The 20,870-nt window shown below is 43.9% G+C and overlaps 1 protein-coding gene across 2 annotated transcripts in view; it reads right to left on the bottom strand.

Annotated features, from left to right (window-relative positions):
- Positions 1-6,261: 6,261 nt before the first annotated feature.
- BAZ1A (bromodomain adjacent to zinc finger domain 1A) overlaps positions 6,262-20,870 on the bottom strand; it is a 3,222,221-nt gene continuing 3,207,612 nt past the window's right edge. For both annotated transcript variants that reach the window (XM_044074116.1, XM_044074115.1), the window contains one exon: positions 6,262-6,437. In XM_044074116.1, the coding sequence (XP_043930051.1) occupies positions 6,283-6,437 (155 nt within the window). In that variant the 3' untranslated portion in view covers positions 6,262-6,282. The remainder of the gene's footprint in view (positions 6,438-20,870) is intronic.

The raw sequence follows: 20,870 nt of genomic DNA on the forward strand, positions 1-20,870 counted from the left end.
CCGCTGGGATAGTTATCTCTCCTTTGGGGGTGAAGTTTGCACTGAACCTGTCTGCCAGTATGTTGGCAATGTCTGTGGGTTCAGTGATTTTTGTATCATTTTGGACTAATTCTGAGCATATCTGGGAGTTTCCACCCAGGTTCCTAACATAGCTGAAAAAGGCCTTATGATTGTCCTTTGAATCCATGGCAATTTTTCTCTCAAAATTGGCCTTAGTTGATTTTATGAGTGCTCGTATTTTTTTACTAATAATGATCAGGGGTGACTTCCCTTTTATGTATTTTGCTCTATCATGTAATAGCTTTCTCCTCTTATTGTAAAGTTTGTTAATGGCTGGGGTCCACCAGATTGGATGTTTGCCCTTTGTGGAAAGAGTCTTGGTTTTATTTGGGATTGCCTGATCCATGCAGTCCTGGAGGTGTTCATAGAAGGCATTTGTAAGGGCTTCCGCAGCTTGGGTTGTGGTTTCCACTGGCTCAGGGGCCTTGAAGGATACCACACCAGTCTTGAGTAGTGTGAAGTTTGCTTTAGAGAAGTTCTTCACTGTGGTCTTTTTTGTTTGGGGTGGGGCGGGATGTGGATTTCCAGTGAGATTAGTTTATGATCAGATCTCACCAATGAGGGATATACTTCCGGTGTGGAGCATTTTGTCCCCATGTTTGTGATAATGAGACCTAGTATATTTTCTCCTCTCGTGGGAACAGTGACTAGCTGTTCCATGGCATTTGAATTTATGAACTCCAGGAACCGTTGGGCTAGAAAGTTACGGCTTGAGTAATGTTCCCAGTCTATATTTGGGTAGTTGAAGTCACCCAATATGATGGTGTTTGGAGATACATTTATACCCTCCATTGTCTTCAGGAAGGCTGTGTGGGGTTCATGAGTTTGAGAGGGTGGCCTGTAGCATGCTACAATTTGTAGAGCAGTTTTGCCTATGGTTAGTTGCACCTGGATGGTTTCCGAAGCTTCGTGCGTTGCCACCAACCTGGAGGTGTGGGTATCCTTTATGAATATGGATACACCCCCTCCTTTTGTGGTGTGGTCCGGGTTTTGGGGCCGGAACGCATGATATGAGGTAAAACCTAATAGTGCCGGGGTGCTCTCAGGAGCCTTGAACCAGGTTTCAGTTACAGCACAGACATCGATGTTCTCCATACTGAGAAGGGCCTCAAGTGCGTGCATTTTGAGATTTAGACTACCGGCATTGAGCAGCATTACCCTCAGTTTCTTCCCATTTTTGTTTTCTAGGGTGGTAGGTTTAGAATTTGAGCCTTGCCTAAAAAAGGCACTATGGGGTGGCAAGAGCCTTAGCCAATATCCGAATCCCAGGGTGACAGGTGCAAGCCGTCCCTTGGCAGCGTGGCTTGTCAAGCATGTCATCCCAGGCAGACAGACACTGGATCCCTTTGAATGACACCAGACATTAAGCCAATTGTTAAAGCTGATCATCTTGTCTCTATATTGTGGCATCATTCTTGGTGAAGGAAGGATACTGCTCAGGGTCAGGGTCATACCTGCCTGGGCTACATAATCAGAGAGCTCCTCTATGTCTCTTTTCATGTAGTCCAGGGAGGTACGTCTCAGGTCGTTCACACCAGCATGGACAATGACTGTGTCATATTTATACTTGCCGTGGAGTGACCCGAGTGCTTGTGTTATGTGGCGGATTCTAACGCCCGATAGGCAGCTTACTGTGACCCTCTCCTTGTTTAGCCTGGTGAGTGGGACGTCAGTGTGTCTGACTATGGAGTCACCTATGACAAGTATGTTTGGTGTTGTATTTGGCCTTAAGGGCTGTGACTGCTTTGCACACTGCTTTTGTGGTTTATGTGTTGCTTGTGGGGTGTCTTGAGGTAGCAGTTGTTTGGGTGTCTGCTTTGGAGGCCTCTGCTGTTTAGGTACATTTTTACTCAGAGCCTCCGAGTATGTCTTTGTGTGTTTATGTGTTTGATTCAGTGGTGTGGTAGCATTATGTGAGGCTGGTTTTGTGGTGTGTGTAGTTGCCTTCTCCTCCTGTCTGGTCTTGCCAGTCCTGAGATGAGAGAGCTCAGCCTCCAGTTTGGCTAAATAGCTGCATCTCTCGCAAGTATTTGTGTTATGTGGGAGGAGGAGAGGGTTATCTGTGTACCTGAGGCAGTTATAACATTGCCTCAAGATTCCCAGATTCACCAGCTGGACCGGAGAGGAGATTGACAACTGACCTTTGGACATGCTAGAATAATATTGGGAATTCCTTAATAATTTTAAACAAGGGCCATGAATCTGAGGTATATTCTGCAAGATTGTCCGATTGGGACATGCAGGTATGCCTCTTTGAGGTCCAAAGTTAAAAGCCAAGCCTTCTTGTCCAGCATGGGCAGAAGCTGCTGTAAAGTCAACATTTTGAATTTTGGGACGTCCAGAAAAGTATTTAGAATAGACAGGTCCAGAATTGATCTCCAGGCTTTGTCCATTCTTGGTACTAAGAAAAGTCTTGAGTAATATCCTTGTCCCTGCTCTTGTTGTGGCACTGGCTGAATAGCCCCCATGTCCATGAGAGATGAAACTTGTTTGTGTGCCTCTGCCCATTGATTGTGTGGCAGATCTGGCATACCTTCTGCCTTTGGAAGGGTGTGAAAGTGGAACCTGCAGCCCTGAGAGACTATATTTAAGACCCATTTGTCCTGGATGATCGTGTGCCAGTTTTGTGAAATAAGTGCTAGCTTTCCCCTTAAGAGTGCTGCCAAAAAATAAGTGCTTGGCATTGGCAGAGGGAAGTAATCGAGACTGTTTTCTATAAGGCTGTGATTGGTCTTCTCTGCTTTTGGAGATAGAAGCACCCCATTGTTTGGGCCTGTATGAGCCATGGGGCTGTTGCCTGCCTCTAGGGCGTCTGAATCTGCCTCTTTGTGGTCTGTCTGACACTGGAAAGGACCAATTCTTAGAGGGCCAGTTCTTGCTAAATCTGGGTGGCTATACCTGTAAAAAAATCCTTTACTGTCTGCATAGATTTAGCTTTATCCTCCATTTTCTTCAACACCTCTTCTGCCTTAACACCAAACAAAGAATCATGCTGTAATGGAGCATCCAATAATTTTGCTTTAACATGATTAGGCAGATTCTGTTCCTTTAACCAAGCATGCCTTCTAATAACAGAACCTGTAACAGCGGCCCTGCACGAGGCCTCCAGTGAATCATAGCCACACTGCAAAGTATGTTTTCCGACTTGTTCAGATGCATGCAATAAATCCTGCAAATCTTTGTTCTTAGAACATTCAGAATTTGTCAACATTTTTTGTTTTAACAAAGACATTAAGTATTGCTGATATTTGAGCATATGAAATTGACAATTTAAAGCACTTACAGCCAAGGTAGCAGAAGTGTAAACTCCCCCCCCCCCATCTGTCCAGAATCTCTATCCAAGGGGACAGGGTTTTCAGAGTAACAGCCTTGACCCCTTTGGGACCCTGTGAAATAGTTTCTGGGTCAGCATCAGGGTTTTTATAAAGGAATTTATGGGAGTCTGGAGCCCTGTAGTATCTGTCCGGCTTAACAGGAGCAGGAGGTAGAGAGTCTGGAGACAGGCCGGACTCTGAAAATACATCATCTACTATGTCTAGAACAGGGGGAACTGCAACAGGTCTGTGCTGAGGAAGTAAAAGAAAGTCTCTAAGCCTTTTCTTAGAATCAGAATAATCTTGGCTCTCCCAATGGAAATGCTCCCTCATGGTATGCAGGGTTTCCCCAAATGTGTAGTTCTCAGGAGGAGAAGCTGAAGGAATAGAATCTTCAGCATCAGAATCCTCATAGGACTTCGGCCATTTTGAGCATCTGTTTCTTAGGCATAGAAGTCTGTCCTGGAAAATGCTGTACTTGTTTCCTTGTCTTTAAAACTGTTTTGGACTTTGTCTTGGATGCTGAAGTAGGCTTTATATAAAGTTGTGTAGGTCTGAAGACACCCTCAGAAGCCGATGCCTGCTCAGCAGCTCCGGACCCATCTGAGGGATTAATTTCCGAAGGGCCAATACCTTGAGTATCCAGAGGCCTAGTTGTCTCCACGTGGGAGTCAGAGGCGGCCTGTGGCTCTGAGGTAGCGGGAGTCAGGGGCTGCGAAAGCGCCTCACTGAGCACTGGCAAACCGGAGACTGGCCTAGAAGACGCTTCGTCGTTGGTTTTGGACCTCGGATGCTTGTCCTTGTCTTTATCCTTGCGTTTTTTATGAATTCCGGTCGTCGGTTGTTCCAACAGCATTATATAGTTAAACCTTCTGCCAAAATAATGAAAAGCAAAATTGTACAGACGCTTAATCGTGCGTTGGTTAAATCTAGCACAAAACTGACAACTATCAACGTCGTGGTCAGGGCCTAGGCAAGGAATACAGTAAGAATGAAAATCCTTATGAGGTATTTGCTTCCCACGAGAAATACAATTGTTAACTTTTTCTGACATCGGTCTGGAGCAAGAAAAAAGTTTCCCCAACGGGGTACTTAGCTTTATTGAAGACTTCGGATCTGAAATTCAATTTCGAAAATCTCAGGAGTCGGCCGACCAGCACTTGTGAACTGCTTTTGCTTTGGGCACCACACGGCAAGTAAGACTGAAGAAAATGGCGTCAGATGCATCTTTTATACCCCTGGTGCACTGACATCAGGGAAGAGGTGACAGCAACCGACGCCAGACCAGGACTTTGGAATTCAGGCCGACTGCGGGTAGCCTGCCAGCAGGATAACCCAAGTGTAATGACTGCAACAGTGAAACACGATGAACATCTGAATACATGTCACATATATACCCTTCTTTATACTGTACATCACACTAATGTCAGTTAGGGAGAAGTTACACGCAGTAACATCAAAAGAAATCTCTGGAGACTGTCCAAAAGTCAGACATCTGGGCTTCTAGCAACTTCTGTAATATAAGGAATGCTACTGCTGCAGTGATCTCAATGATGAAGACCTAAAAATCACCTGAGCTGAACAAACCCTTGTTGTGGCTATCCTAACCTGGTGGTGCTAAGGAAGTCACCATCCAAGACCAACAAAACAAACCAAGAAAGATGAGCCAAATATTCAAATAGAAGCAAGCAAATAAAATAATGCAGGTATGGTGACCAGTATGGCACAAATACACTAAGTATATCAAAACTAGATATTCCTGTAAGTCTACTCAAAATCATCAACTGAGCATTGGCCTCCTTAATTTTTACTTAGATGAGCACTTGCATCATTATACTGACTTCATCAAATCTGTGAAATCAATGTAGCAATGGAAGTGCTCAACTAAACAAAAGTCTGATTAAGGAAACCAAAGCTCAGCTGATCATTTTAAGCAGGCTTACAGGAATATCTAGTATCTGCTTGCTTCAGAATCCCATTCAAATACTCAGTATGACTGAACATTTCAATTAGCTTACTCTCACCACAGTGAAATCCTTGATTAAAATAAAATCAGTATGCTGACAGCTTTTTATACACTACAAATAATATTTGATTACTATTCTTCAAACTGGTTTTGACAGCCTGTTCAGTTAGATCAGCTAGACAACTAAGAATCAGTCAACTAAGACACAATTAATAGAACTCATTAATGAAGCAAGTTTCATTCATTTGGTAGGGAAAAACTAATGACTTCACTTCAAAACTGACAACTTCATAGTATAACCTCCATGTAAAATATAAATGCCACATAAGCCTGCCTCAATAAAATCTGCAGGTTTAAAACACTCTTGTCCTCCACAGAAAACCATTGCATAATGCTATACAAGTGTGGCTGGCTTCAAAGCAGGAGTGTTTGTAGGCATGAATGAGTTAAACTCTGCTTTCTCACTGAAATAAAGTCCACTGGGATAAATGTGAACTCCTGCCGATAGTGTATTACTATTTCAGGACTTTTGCCTACCTCTACAAAACTGACCGTTATGTAAAATCTATAAATGTCTTAGAGCTCTAAACAGATGCTGCTTCAGAAATGTACAACATAAATGCAGCTGCCTAATGTGAGAAAGTGCTTTCTCATTCCTGTTTCTGACTACTAGAACTTGAGACACCTACAAAAAAGAAACACCAACTTGTTCTATTTAATCACTCAATAGCTCTCAACATAAAAGAAAATTTAATCTGTTTCACATGCTCTTCACAAGTTGCCTAGAAACTTAAATACGTGAACAACATCTGGAGGTTTATTTTCATTTTATCTTATAACATAACTACTGGTTTACTTTAATCATACAGACTGTTATAATCTGTTCAGTGATGTATACTGCATTCTAAACTTTGTGGCCAATATTGTTTTAGAACGGGTCCATTAGAACCAACCCAATTCAGTGGTAAAATAAACACAGAAAATAAAATCTGAATATTTACCATCTTTCTCACTGTTCTGGTCCTCTTCTTTTTTTTTCTTATCCTCCTTTTTTCTCTTGTCTCCTTTCTGATCCTTTCTGCTATCCTCTGCATCTCCTGTATAAAAGAAATGTTCAGTTTCATTCACTTCTTTTCTTCACATTTCTCCTCACAAACAGATAACACAAACATGAAAAATATTCATGCCTCAAATTAAAATACATGAGCAATTTGCATTTAGTGTCATGGAAGGAATGTAGTTGCATATGTTCAACATTAACTGTGTGTGTGTGTTGGGGGGAGCTATGCACAGGCCACATGCAAGTTTCAGGGGAAATAGCATCCAACTAAAAACAAACAGAAAAGAAAGAGTTAGTTGGGACAGTACAGTTGTGCAAGTAAACTTATCTTAACAGCAGATGTTCGAATGATCTCTGCTGCAGCAGCATTAACTATATATTGTTATACCCTGCATAAGATACAACAGCCAGCCATCTTCCAAAGCTTCAGGACACCTTCCATGTACTCAAACATTCAGCCAGCTCAAGCAGAGTTGACTAAAAAGACAAGTTTGGGTGCCAAGCCCTTCACAGCTTTCATGACAACAGAGACAGGGAAGCTGATCCCTGAAAGGACAATGCTAAGAACTACAAAAAATAAATGTCCATACCTTTGCATAAACATTATAAAAAACAAGGGGGATGAAGGGAGGGAACGGCTGCTGCAGAAATGATCATTTGAAAGATTAGTTGTTGTGTAAAATATTACCATAACCACAGAAGTCCTTCTTTTCAATGTTGCAGTACTCGCACTTGGGGGAGCCTCCATCTCAGGCGAACCGAACGTCCAAGCTCTATGCCACAGCTTAAGCCTGGTTGCTGTCAGGTGCATGGGACGTCACAAGCAGGGCCATAAACTGTGGGCCATAAATGTGATGTCTGCACGCACAGACCTCAGAACTGACTGCCCAGTCAGACAACAGTTTAAGGAAAACATGAAGGATGCCATCCAGGAGGGAAAAGGTCATAAAGGGGGTTGGAGGGAAGGGAAGGAATACTGCAACATGGAAGAGAAGGACATCTATGGTTTTGGTAACATTTTACACAACTAATCCATGTCCTTCTATTCTCATGTTGCAGTATTTTCACTTGCGGGAAGAGTACCACAGCTCAAGCAGAAGGAAGGATGGAGTAAAAGATAGTCTCCAGGAAACCATGGAGGATAGCTCTAGCAAATCCTGCCCTGGGTCTGGAGATGTTGTCCAACTTGTAATGTTTAGTGAAGGTATGTACAGAGGACCATGTGGCTGCCTCTGGAATGGTAGCCATATCTAGGTCTTTGAGGAAAGCCTCTGAAGAGGCCACTGCTCTGGTAGAATGTACTTTCACAGAGTGGGGTAGGTCTTTTTCCATGGAAAGAGTAACAGAAGTTAATAGTTTTTTTCAAATCCAGGAAGATTATAGTCTGTATGGATACAGCTTTCCCCCAGGGCCATGGGATAGAAAGATACAAAGAGCTGACTGGGCCTTCTAGTGGTCTTGGTCTTGTCCAGATAAAATCTTAGTTGCCTGTGTACATCAAAGGAGTGGAGCACTCTCTCACGGTCATTTTGAGGAGAAGGGAAAAAGGTGGGTAAGTGAATAGACTGGTTGAGGGACAGTTCTTTGACCACTTTAGGCATGACGGAGGGGTTGGTAGGAAGAGTTACTCTGTCTTTGTGGAAGATAGTGTAGGGTGGAAAGACCATGAGTATTTGCAGCTCTGAGACCCTCCTAGCCGAAGTAAGGGCTACTAATAGGACAGCCTTCCAGGTGCACATCTGTAAAGAAGCACAGGCTGCTGGCTCAAATGGGGCAGAGGTAAGTTTTTCCAGTACATAGTTCAAGTCTCAAGGAAGGGGAATTGGTTTTCTAGGTGGTCTGATGTGGAGAACCTCCATCAGGAATAGTTCAATTTCCAACCTGGAAAGAAGGGGTGGATCCATAGGTAAGCTGGCTGAAATGGCAGATAAATGGACTTTCACTGAAGAGTATGAAAGTTCTGAATTTAGAAGGCCACACACATAGGCTAGGACTAGAGTAACATACACTTGGAAGGGGTCTAGTTGCCTTTGAAGACACCAACTGGAGAACCTTTTCCATTTTGAAACATAGGATCTCTTGGTAGTGGGTTTCCTGGTCTCCTGCAGGACAGATAGCACGTCCTCTGAACAAAGGTCTCTGAAAGGGATCAGGAGTTTATCACACAGAGGGTTAGGCCGAGGGATTTCAGGTAGGGATAAATGAGAGATCCCTTCTGCTGTGTGAGCAGGTTCACCTTGTGAGGCAACCTGTGGTGACTGCCCTTGGCAAGCGATGGTAGAAGGTGGAACCAATGCTGCCGTGGCTAACTGGGGGTCACCAGCAAGATTTATGGCTTGTCCTTCTGGATTTTTAGCAGGACCTTCTAAATGAGTGGGGAGGTAGTTCTGGAGCAGAAAAGCAGAAATTGTCTGCTCATTGGGGAGACAAACAAATCTATTTGTGGGGTACCCCATCAGTGGACAAAGTCTAACACCACATCTCTGTGTAACATCCACTAGTGATGTTGAGAGAAGGATCTGCTGGGGGCATCTGCCTGGTGGTTGTCCTGAGATGGAATGTAGGCCACCTGCAGTGCGACATTGTGCTGAGTGGCCAACTCCCATGCCTGTGTTGCAAGCCTGCACAGTAAATAGGATCTTGCCCCCCACTGCTTGTTGATGTACCACATTACAGTAGTGTCTGTGAAGATTTGTAGGGGGGGCCTGCCTGCATTAGAGGAAGGAAGGAAGGTCTTTAGAGCTAAAAGGACCGCAGTCATTTCCCTCACACTGATGTGCTTCCTCTGGAGGGAGGGCTCCCATTGAGCCTGTACACTGAGACCGTTCATCGTGGTACCCAACCCAAGATCCGAGGCATCCGTGTGTGCATAGATTGCACTGGTTTGGTGGGTTGCAAAGGAAAGCCTGAACTCTGGTGTACTTGATGCATCCACCACCTCAACTCTGTCTTTAGGTAGGGTAGGAAGGGCACCATGAATTCCAAGGGGCGACTGTGGTTGGACCAGACATTTTTCAAGTACCACTGGAACTTCCTCATGTGCAGCCTGGCCAGAGGCCACATGTGAAGGGTAGCTGCCATGAGGCCTAGGAGACGGAGGAATTGCCTGGCCGAGACGTGGTTGACAAGAAGCAGGTCCTGGAAGAAACTGCTTAGGGAGGAGACTGTCTTGAGGAAGGAAGGCCCTTATCAGGTCTGTCCATATTCTGCAGCCCAGGAATGTTTGGTCTTGGGTTGGAGTGAGAGAGAATTCTGACAGAGTAAACCCCAGAATCTGGAGTAGGGACATAGTGAATTTCAAATGAGTCCTGAAGATGACAGCCTCTTCTACAAGAATGAGGTCGTCGCCCAGGTAAGGGTAGATTTGAATGCCTTTTGTTTGGCAGTAGACCACTGATGGGGCTAGACACTTTGTGATGACCCTTGGTGCAGTAGATAAACCAAACGGCAAGGCAATAAATTGAAAGTGTGATGATGGCACAGCAAAGCGTAAACTTCCTACAGTTTGGATGCACGGGATATGGCGGTATGCCTCCTTCAGGTCATCGTGGCCATAAATGCGCACTGGGTAGCAGTAGTGAAAGAAGGGTTTGAAGAGATAGCATGTGGAAGGAGGGAACCTCCAGGAAGGGGTTTAACAGGGACAGGTCCAGAATGGGCCTCCAACGGCCATCCTTTTTTGGTACCAGGAAAAGCCTGGAGTAGAACCCCCAGCCTTCTTGGCCTGAGGGAACCCTTTCTATGATTCCTTGTGAAAGCAGATCTTGGATGATCCGGGGTATTAGGTGGAGCTGTTTTTTTTTTTTTTTTTTTTTTTTTGGGAGGGGAGGTATTGCCTTGTAGCAAGGGTTTTTTCTGCCAGGTCATAAAGTACCCTTTTTCCACTACTGATAGGACCCACCGGTCTGAAGTAATATCTCGCCAAATGGGTAGACAGTGAGAGAGGTGGGTGGAGAAAGGAAGGTGGTTTAGGCAGTCATGCATTGCTGGTTCTATTTGGAAAGGGCTGCTTAGGGGTGGGTTGAGAGGAAGCAGCCCTGGGAGATGATGTTTTTCTAGAGCCTTTCCTGTGTTTTGAGTAAGAGAAAAGGGCAGAATCTCTCCGGACAAATGAGGGTTTAGCAGGGTAATTTCTGTAGACCTTAGGAACTGTTGAGACCAATAAATGTTTGAGGTCCTGGAGTTCCTTACTTTTTTCCTGGAGGCTTTTGAATAGTTCTGCAGACTGTTTGCCAAACAGGAATTTGTTGTGTAGGGGTGCATCCAAGACTTTGTTTTGAAAATCATCCGGGAGTGTTTGTAATCTGAGCCAGGAATATCTGCGCAGTACAGAAGCTGAGGCAGCAAATCTGACTGAAGCCTCAGCAGCATCATAGCTGCATTTTATAGAATGTCTGGCAACTTGTGCTGCTAAGGACAGCTTAGATGAAACCTGAGGTTTGGTACGTGAATCAGGCAGAGAATAAAGCAAAGATGATGCCTAGAAGACCAAGTCTAAGGTGTACTTAACCATGTGGGTTTGATAGTTAATGGCCCTAAAGACCAGAGTGGAAGTATAAATCTTTTTCCTCAGTCTGTCCATGACTTTACTGTCCTTGATAGATGGAAAAAGGGATGAGGAAGAGATCTGCCTGGATTGCTTAACTAGAGCCACTGCAATCACAGCTGGGTCTGCCATTGGTGGCTTAATGAGGTACTTGGGGTCATCAGGTACTTTATAAAACCTATCAGGTCTTTTAGGTGCTAGAGGCTGTAATTCAGCGGTCTTACAGGCAGAAGCAAACACATCCAGGTAAGCTGGAATCACTGGGGGAATAGCAGAGGGAGAGGGTGACTCCATCTCTAGAAGTTCAAAATATCGCTTTTGTGCCTCAGTCATCTGAGTGGCATTCCACTTGAAGCACTCCCTCATTTTAGAGATGGTTTCCCCAAATGTAATATCTTCAGGTGGGGAGTCTCCTTCATAAGTAGGTACTAGGCTATCGGCCCAAGGGCCTACGTAAGCCTAGCCAACAAGGTTCCCTGGCTTACACCACCCAAGAAAGTTTTTTTCCTGTGCCACTGTCGAGCAGAGACACAGAAGTGATCCCCAGGTGTATTTCCTATTTCCCATCCACTCAACATTTTTCTTGGAGAGTGTTAATGAAGAACTTAGCTTGACATAGATGGGTAGCCTGTTCCAGAGTGTGGAAAGTCTCTGGGACAAGAATCTATCCCTCCAGCATGTCCTGATGGAAGCCAACCTTGAATCTCCAGTAGGCACGTTCACAGAGGTCACTGTGACGCAAGGAGTCCTCATCTGGGAAGCAGTACTCCAGGGGAGAAGCTAGTTGGGAGGTGTATGTAAAAGATTCATCATCAGAGGAGGAGGAAGAGGTCTCTTTCTCCTGAATCTGAGCAGGGGGAATGGAGGAAACAGAAGCTGGTCTAAGCCTGAGGGTGGGCAAGGCTGGACTAAGTGAAACTGTGGACTTAAGAGCCATAAATGCCTGAGCCAAGGACTGAGAAAAGGCTTGCCACTCTGGCTGTTCTTCAGTAGAGGTAGATAAACGTTTAGTTTTGTGTTTCTTCTTTAGGGGAGTAGTCTGAGTGACTGTTTGTGAAGGAGAGAGCCTAGGATCAGACGTCAGGGCCGAGGGAGTGAAGCCTAGTTCTGACACTGTAAGCAGCTGTCCAGTGAAGTCAGGTTCTCCCTCGACATCAGCCAGAGCCGACTTTACAGTAACCTCTGTGAATGTACCTACTGGAGATTCAAGGTTGGCCTCCATCAAGGTACCCTTCAAAGTCACCAGCTCATCTGTACATCCCTCAGCCTCAACTGGTAGCTGGTGGGATGTCCGAAGCTGGAGGGGCAGCAGCTGTAGGCCTTGAAACATTGGCCTTTTTTTTAGAAAGCTCCACCTCGACGACCGATTCCAGTTCCATGCCTAGGGCTAAATGTTTGAGTCATTGGTTTTCCAAGAATAATTTCAGGGCTGCCAAACAACTGCATACGGTCTTAGGTACAAAGGATTGACAAATACTACAGGTAAGTATGGTCGTGGGATTGGCCTAAGCAAAAGAGACAAAGCTCATGGGAATCCTAGTGCGGAATCTGATGTCAGCGTTTACATTTCCCCTTTCCAGATGACATTTGCTGTATAAAGGAGCAACAGCAACCAAAGCCTAAGTAAACAGAGAAAAAAAATCCCCAATGGGGTACTTATCTGAAGACACCTTCTGCAGCGTGGAGTTAAGAGAGTAAGCTGACATTTGATTGCGGTAGAAAAGTTCTGAGGTCTGTACGTGCAGAAGTCACATTTATGGCCCACGGTTTATGGCCCTGCATGTGACGTTCCAAGCATATGACAGCAACCAGACTTAAGCTTTGGCATAGGAGCTAGACGTTCGGGTCGCCTGAGGCAAAGGATCCCTCAAGTGAAAATACTGCAACATGAGAAAAGAAGGACATCATCTACTATGGTTAACTTCTTTTCTAAATACCTTTATTAAATTATCATTTAAGACGTAGGCATGCATACATTAACAGAAAAGTAAAGTACAGTTGTGTACACTTACCATTAATGTAGATGTTCGAGTGTACTCACTGTTGCAGTCATCACACTTGGGTTACTTGCCTGCAGGTAGCCCTCAGTCGGCCCGAATACCAGAGTCGTGGTATTTCCGTGTTGGATGCTGTTTCCTTTTTCATGACATCAGGTCGTCAGGGGTATAAAACATGCAGCCGATGCCATTACATCAGTTTTTCTTGCCCCAGATGTCAGGAGCCCCCAAAATAGGAAGCCATTACATGGTGTGGAACACCTCCAGTAAAAAGTAAATACCACTGCCATAAGATATGGCCAAAAAAAGGATAGGTAGAAAGAATAGAAAAGTCAGGGGGGGCTGGAGGGAAGGTAATCAGGACTGCAACAGTGAATACACTTGAACATCTACATTTATGGAAAGTGTACACAACTGTACTATGTTCTTCGTGTTTCACTGTTGCAGTCATCACACTTGGGTTGATTCCCAAAGCTGAGGAAGGATGGAGGCAGTCAAAAAGTACTGGGGCTGGCTATCAGGCCTTGTAAGACTGCTGTGGCAAATCCAGCTCTGGATTTAGAAAAAATAGGTAAGTGGTAATGCTTGGTAAAGGTGTGTACAGAACTCCAGGTTGCAGCTTCTAGGATGTCCCTGGTAGGGTCTCCCCTGAGAAATGCTTTAGAGGTTGAGGTAGCCCTAGTGGAATGAGTTCTGATCCTCTTTGGGGTAGTTTTCCATGGTGTTTGTAGCAGAAATGGATGCAGTGTGCTATCCATTTGGAAATTGGTTTGCTTCAAAAAGGCTTTGCCCTCTGCCACTGTAGCAAAGCTGACTAGCAGCTGGTCAGATTTTCTGAAAGGTTTAGTTCTGTTAAGGTAGAACCTAAGCAGTCTGTGCACACCCAAGGAATGCAGAATCCTTTCCCCCTTTATTCTGAGGATAAGGGAAAAAGGTTGGTAAATGGATGGATTGGTTAAAAGCCACACTGGATACCACCTTGGGCATAAATGATGGGTTATAGTCCTGAGGGAAACCCTGTCCGCATGGAAAATAATGAAGGGTTTCACAGCCATTAGTGCCTGTAACTCAGACACTCTTCTTGCTGAAGCGATGGCTAGAAGTAAGGCTGTTTTCCAAGAGAGGAATTTTAACTCTGCTGCAGCAGTCTCAAAAGGGGGAAGTGTGACCTCTAGTACAAAGTTAAGGTCCCAGGCAGGGGTGGGAGCTCTCCTCAGGGGACTTAAATTGTTAGCCCCTCTCAAGAACTGTTTGATGACAGGGTGAGAAAATAGATGAGGCTCAGTATTGTAATGAGCTGAGATGGCAGAGACATGAATTTTAATAGATGAGAAGGATAAGCCTTTGTGGAGTAGCTCTGCTATGTAATCCAGGATTTGAGGTACGGTGGGCACAGCTGTGTCCTTTCCTTGACACTGACTCCAAGAACAATATCTTTCCACTTTTCTGAATAGGATTTCCTAGTACTAAGCCTTCTGGCCACAAGGATGACGTCCCATCACCTGTTTGCTGAGGTTTGCTGGTGGTGTATTCAGGGGATAAGCCAGGCTGCCAGGTTCAGGGTTTGCAGCTGTGGATGTAAAATCTGTCCCTCCTGCTGGGACAGCAGGGAGGGGGTCTCATGTAGGTGCCAGGATGGCACTGCTGTTAGACTGAGTAGGAGTGGGTACCAGTGTCGGCATGGCCAGTCTGGGGCAATAAGGCCTGTCCTTGGCCTGCCCTGTTTGATCTTGAGTAGTACTTTTGAGAGGAGGGGCAGGGGGGGGGGGAAGGCATAAATTGAGAGGTTTTCCCATGTAAACGATAGGGCATCCACTTTCCACGCTTGGCTGTGGGGATTTTTGGTGGAAAATTTGCTCAATACATGGTTTTGGGGGGGAGGCAAAGAGGTCCACCTCTCGAGTCCCCCACCTGTGGATTAGAAGTTTGAATGAGTTGGGTTCAGGTTCCACTCGTGTGGGTCCAGTAGAATTCTGCTTAAGTCTGCCAGTGAATTTTGTTTGCCCGGCAGGAATTGAGCTTGCAGGTGCACTTGGTTGCTCAAAGCTGTGTTCCACAGGGCCATGGCTAACCTGCAGAGTGGGTAGGAATGAGCCCCCCCCCCACTTGTTTATGTACCACATAACTGTGGTGGTGTCTGTCTATCAGGAGTTGTCCTGGAAGGATAAGGTATTTGAAGGCTGTCAAAGCATTCTGTACAGCTAAAATTTCTTTTTGATTGATATGCAGGGGAATTTGCTCTGGGCTCCATTTGCCTTGAATGCATTTGCCTGACATGCGAGTCCCCCATGCATAGTCTGATGCATCTGTTGTCAGGGTTTGGGTGGCAATGGGTTGAGTGAAAGGAAGTCCCTTGCTGTGGTTGCATGCCTCCACCCTTTGACAATGATAGGAATCAGCGTTTCCAAGTCCTGAGAATGTTGAAACCAGAGACTTTTTAAGTATTATTGAAGTTTCCTCATATGCAGTCTTGCATATGGAATTAGTAGAATGCATGAGGGTTGGCAGTATTTTTCTTGCAGATAGCTGGGTTTTGGTGGCCATTCGTTTGAAGTAGTTTGTCAAATAAACCTGTTTTTCTGGTGTTAGCAATGCCATCTGGGAAGTTGTGTTCAAGCTTGCTCCCAGGAATACAATCTTTTGGCTGGGCACAAGTTGTGATTTCTTTTCGTTGATGGTGTACCCCAGAGAAGTTAGATGTCTCTTTACAAATGCCAAGTGCTGAAGTAGCAATTCCTGACTGTCTGCCTGATTCAGGCAATCGTCCAAGTATGGGTAAATTTGAATTTTATCTGCCTGCAGTATGCAATGACTGGAGCCAGGCACTTTGTGAATACCCTGGGCATAGTAGATAAGTCAAAGGGAAGCACAAAGAACTGATAGTGCATAGAGCCTGGCCTGAAATGTAGATATTTCCTGCAAGATTCCCTTATGGGGATGTGCAGATAAGCTTCTTTTAAGTCTAGAGTGGCTAGCCAGGCATTCTTGGCTAGCATAGGAAGAAGCTGTTGTAGAGTCAGCATTTTGAATTTTGGCACCACCAAGAAGGTGTTGAGAATTGACAGATCTAGGATAGGGTGCCAAGAGCCCTCTTTTCTGGGCACCAGAAACAGTCTGGAGTAGAAACTCTGGTTTGGAGGAAGGTCTGGCAACCCGTTTGGGGTTGGAAGTGAGTGGAAGTGGACTATGTATCCCTGGGATATAATGTTTAGGACCCATCAGTCCTGGTTAATAGACATCCAGATTTTTGCATGCAGGGCAAGTTTTCCTCCTAGGGGTGCAAGTTCGTGAGCCTTGCTGGAAAGCAAGATAGACAAGTCATTGTGAACTTTTTCCATAAGGGGGTGGCTTACCACTCCTTGTTTTAGAGGAGGGAGCACTCCATTGTTTAGATCTCTGCATACCCTGGGACTGTAGTCTTGGTGGCCTGTTGCCCCTGGGTTTGGACTGAGAATGCCTGGGTGGACTGGAAAGGACCAGTTTTTGGAAGGCCAATGCCTAATGAATCTAGGTGGCTGCACCTGTAAGAAATCTTTAACAGTTAGTATTGATTTAGCTTTTTCCACATCTTTTTAAGAACTTCTGCTTTTGCGCCAAACAAACTTTCCTGGTTTTATGGAGCATCTAGTAATTTTGCTTTGACATGTTCTGGCAAGATTTGCTCCTTCAGACAAGCACGCCTTCTCAGTACAGATCCAGTGACAGCAGCCTTGCAAGATGCTTCTAAGGCATCAAAACCACACTGCAAAGTATGTTTACTAACTTGGTTTGCAGAATGCATTAACTCTTGTAAACCTTTTTCTGTACAATCTGGAAGCAACAACATTTTTTGTTTAATTAGTTCCATAATATGCTGCTGGTACTTCAACATGTGAAACTGGCAATTCAAAACCCTGATGGCAAGAGTAGCACAGATATATACCTTCTTACCCCATCTGTCGAAAGCTCTAGAATACCTGGCTGAAGGGGTAGGGTTTTTGGCTGTAGTAGCCTTAATGTCTTTAGGTCCTTGGGAAATAGTCTCTGGATCCGCAGTGGGATTCTTAAAAGAGAAAGTTGTGAGAGTCAGGTACTCTGTAGTACCTGACAGGCTTTCTAGGAGCTGGTGGTAAAGTATCAAGAGTAAGTCTGGATTCCATGAAGACTTACATCTACAATGTCCAGGACAGGGGGTACAGCTAAAGGCCTGTGCTGAGGCAAGTCTAAAAATTCTCTGAGTCTCTTTTTGGACTGAGAGTAGTCCTGGCATTCCCAGTGGAAATGCTCTCTTAAAGTATGCAAGGTTTCACCAAAAGTAAAGCCCTCTGGTGGGGAGGCAGAAGGTATGGAATCCTCTGCATCTGAATAGTCATAGGTAGTAAGGGTACGTCCTGGTAGTCAGAGGGATCAGACTTATTGGACTCATGGTCTGTAGAATCAGAAGGAAAAGCAATTCTTTGTCTTTTACAGGGGGGAAGGCTGGCTTCCCCGAATTAAAATTATAAGGTCTTCAGCCATTCTAAGCATTTATTTCTGTGGCAAGGGGGCTTAAGCATGCACTTTGGTAGTTGGTTTTCTAGGCGTAAAGTGAACTCTGGGGCCTGAGAAACTTGGTAGTTTTAGTTAAAAACGAAGCTGTTGGTTTAATGCGAACATCAGAAGGTCGGAATACACCCTCAGAAGCTGGTGCCTGCACAGCAGCACTGGACCCATCCAAGGTAGAGACATCCACAGGTTCCATAGTCGAAGAAGCATCTTGCAGCATACCAGACTCGGAATGGGTCTCAGCAGAGGCCTGCGAATCTGTAAAAGCAGGCATCAGGGGCTGTGAAAGTGCCTCACTGAGTACCAGCGGACTGGCGACTAGCTTAACAGAAGCATCGTCTGCAGTTTTGGACCTATGCGGTCTGTCTCTTCTCTTTATCCTTATGTTTTTTCAGAAGATTGGTAGTCAGATGGTTTATTGAAGCCATTTTGGAATACGGAGAAGGAGAGCAAAAGAATTTAGCAAAGATAGCCCGACAATGAATAGTTCGGGAGTTAAACAAGGCACAAAACCTACAGTGAGGAACGTCGTGGTCTGGGCATAGACAGATGACGCAGTAAGAATGGAAATCTCTGTGAGGTATTTGCTTTCCACAGGCAAGACAATTGTTAACTTTTTCTGACACTGGCTAGAGCAAGATAAAAGGATCCCCCCAACGGGGTACTCAGCTTTAGAAGACTTCAGGTCTGAAACTCGAAAAATGAAAATTTCAGGTAGCGGCCGACCAGCACTTGCGAACTGCTTCTCCTTCAGGCCCACATGCAGCAAGAAAAGCTGATGTAATGGCGTTGGCTGCATGTTTTATACCCCTGACGACCTAACATCATGGAAGAGTCGACAGCATCTGACACAGAAATCCCAAGACTCTGGTAATCGTGCCGACTGAGGGCTACCTGCAGGCAGATAACCCAAGTGTGAGGACTGCAACAGTGAAACACGAAGAACATCAAACCATAACATTTTTGTTCATTTAAATACAATATACAACCCATATTTTCTTTGCTACTATCAAGTCCAACATTACAAAAAAAAAATTGCTGAATTTCTGCCTTCCCTTAAACTTCATGCCTCCTCCTGAGCATTATTATCCATGTATTGTTCTCACAATTACCATTTACATCTTTGTAATTTGCTCCTTCCTTTTTCTAAAGGTCCAAGTTCTTTTTACCTCTTTTATAATATTTAATACTTCAAATATAGATGGTGTAGAATTTGATTTCCATTTTATAGCAACTGTTTTTTGCAGCCAATGCAATTAAACATAAGGCCTTACTATGTCTAGGCAATTCAGATTCTGTATCCCAGCTTAAAAGAATCATTTTCTTACTTACAGGCATTTATTTACTCAACCAATATTTCTGACATAGGACTTTGTAGAGAATTTTTAAAATCTCCCAGCTCATTATACTCCCAAAGCACGTGTTCCCAGTTACCTCTTTCTTCTCTATCACACCTTCAACATTTGCTATCCGGCTGAGGATAAATTATTTTGAAATCCCTTTGGGGTATAAAAATACCTATGCAAACACTTCTAAGCAACGATCCTAAACTTTCTGTACTTGGTTGCAAACTTGGAAGACATACTTATGTCTTCCCATTGTTGCCTGTAAATTGCTTCTCTAGTCTCTCTTCCTAATCTTTCTAACCTCCTCTGACTGATTCGTACAGTCATCATGCAATATTTTATATGCCCGACTAATTTTCCCTTTTTAACAGCTACTTCTGTTCTAGATTGAACTAAAAACTGCCACAGCAGATCTTTCAGTTAAAATTCTCCTATCCCCTTTTCTTTTGCCTGTACTCTGAGATCACACCTTGGCAGTTATGGTTAACAAATTTACTGTGTTCGTAATATTGATCACTGCTGCAGGAGTCTTAGTTATATAGCCAGAGTATCCTAGTTTACTACATTTTCGAGGTGGAAGGGGAAGAGTCCTACTTAATCAAGATTTAGGCCTAGAAAAGGAATCAAGCTTATAGCTTACCACCCAAGACTCTCTCTCAAACTGTCCTACTCCTTGCCCCCTATAACTATCACACTGCAATTCTAAAACCAACTCAATACTCTCCTAACATTTTTTAATCCTAATTTACAACAAAGATAAAACCCTCACTCTACTAGCATTTATCACTAATTATCAAATCCACCTTCTTCAAATACTTAGGACTTCAACCAATCCTCACAAAGAATATTAACATCTACCCACACTTTCTCCACAGTACCCTATCTCTACAAATAAACCACATCTCATTTACTTATCTATAAATATCTCAAAACTAAGTATCCAAATTTACGATCAAATACCAAACCAAGACCAAAGTGTTAACTGGCCACGCTCTTCCTTCTGTAAAATACCAATTCATAAAATTAGTGGAGAAATTGGTTTACTATTAGAATATCGAAGCGAACTCCATCGAATGTACTATTGTCGAACACGGAAGTTCGAAAACGGTAATATCGAAGACCAAAAACCAACCTAGGAACGGGTTTTAACATGGGTCGAGATAGGTGTTCAGTGTTATTCCGAACTTCAAACCTCTCCCCTATCTCGACCCATGTTAAAACCCGTTCCTAGGTTGGTTTTTGGTCTTCAATATTACTGTTTTCGAACTTCCGTGTTCGACAATAGTACAGTTGACGGAGTTCGCTTCGATATTCTAATAGTAAACAGAGATATTCACCCAAATCCAGGTCACACTGTATATAAAACCATCATTTCCAACTCCAAAATAAACCAGTCACCTAATACCCCCAACCCAAACTCATCACCTAAGAACCTAAGTATGTGGAATAAAATCTATGCATACATGCTTTCCTTACCACATACTCTCCTGACATAGTCATAGCTACCAAAATTTGGTTAAAAAAAGAAATAAAGGATAATGAGATCACCCCCACAGATAAAATATACTCAGGCATGGCAGACAAAACAAGCATGCAGATGGTGTAGCAGTCATCTATAAAAATGCACTAACCATCACCTTACTCCCACAGGAAATACCGACATTTAACAATGCTGAACTTACAACACCTCTCCTAAAATGTTTAGCAGTAATTTATACCACCACTTGAAGAATAAAATATTGAATGACAACTCAAATTCCACTACTCCCACTGAATCCATAAACTTCTACAGCTTCAAGCAATTAATAACATGACCCACTAGAATCAACACCACTTCAGGGAAACACTCAATATTAGACTAGATTCTTACAAACAAACCAGACAAACTGACAAAAGTAGGCTGCCTCTTAAACAGCTTAAGTGGCCACATACCAACATGTGCCATTAGAACTCACCATAATCTAGAACAACATGTCTATAATCAAATAGGAAATGCAACCAATTTCACCAAAGATATTTTCAATGAAACACTATAGCAATATAACTGGAATGTACTT

This window comes from Protopterus annectens, chromosome 6.part0 (genome assembly GCF_019279795.1).
Source record: "Protopterus annectens isolate FY-2018-M chromosome 6.part0, PAN1.0, whole genome shotgun sequence".
NCBI classification, from domain to species: Eukaryota; Metazoa; Chordata; order Ceratodontiformes; family Protopteridae; genus Protopterus; species Protopterus annectens.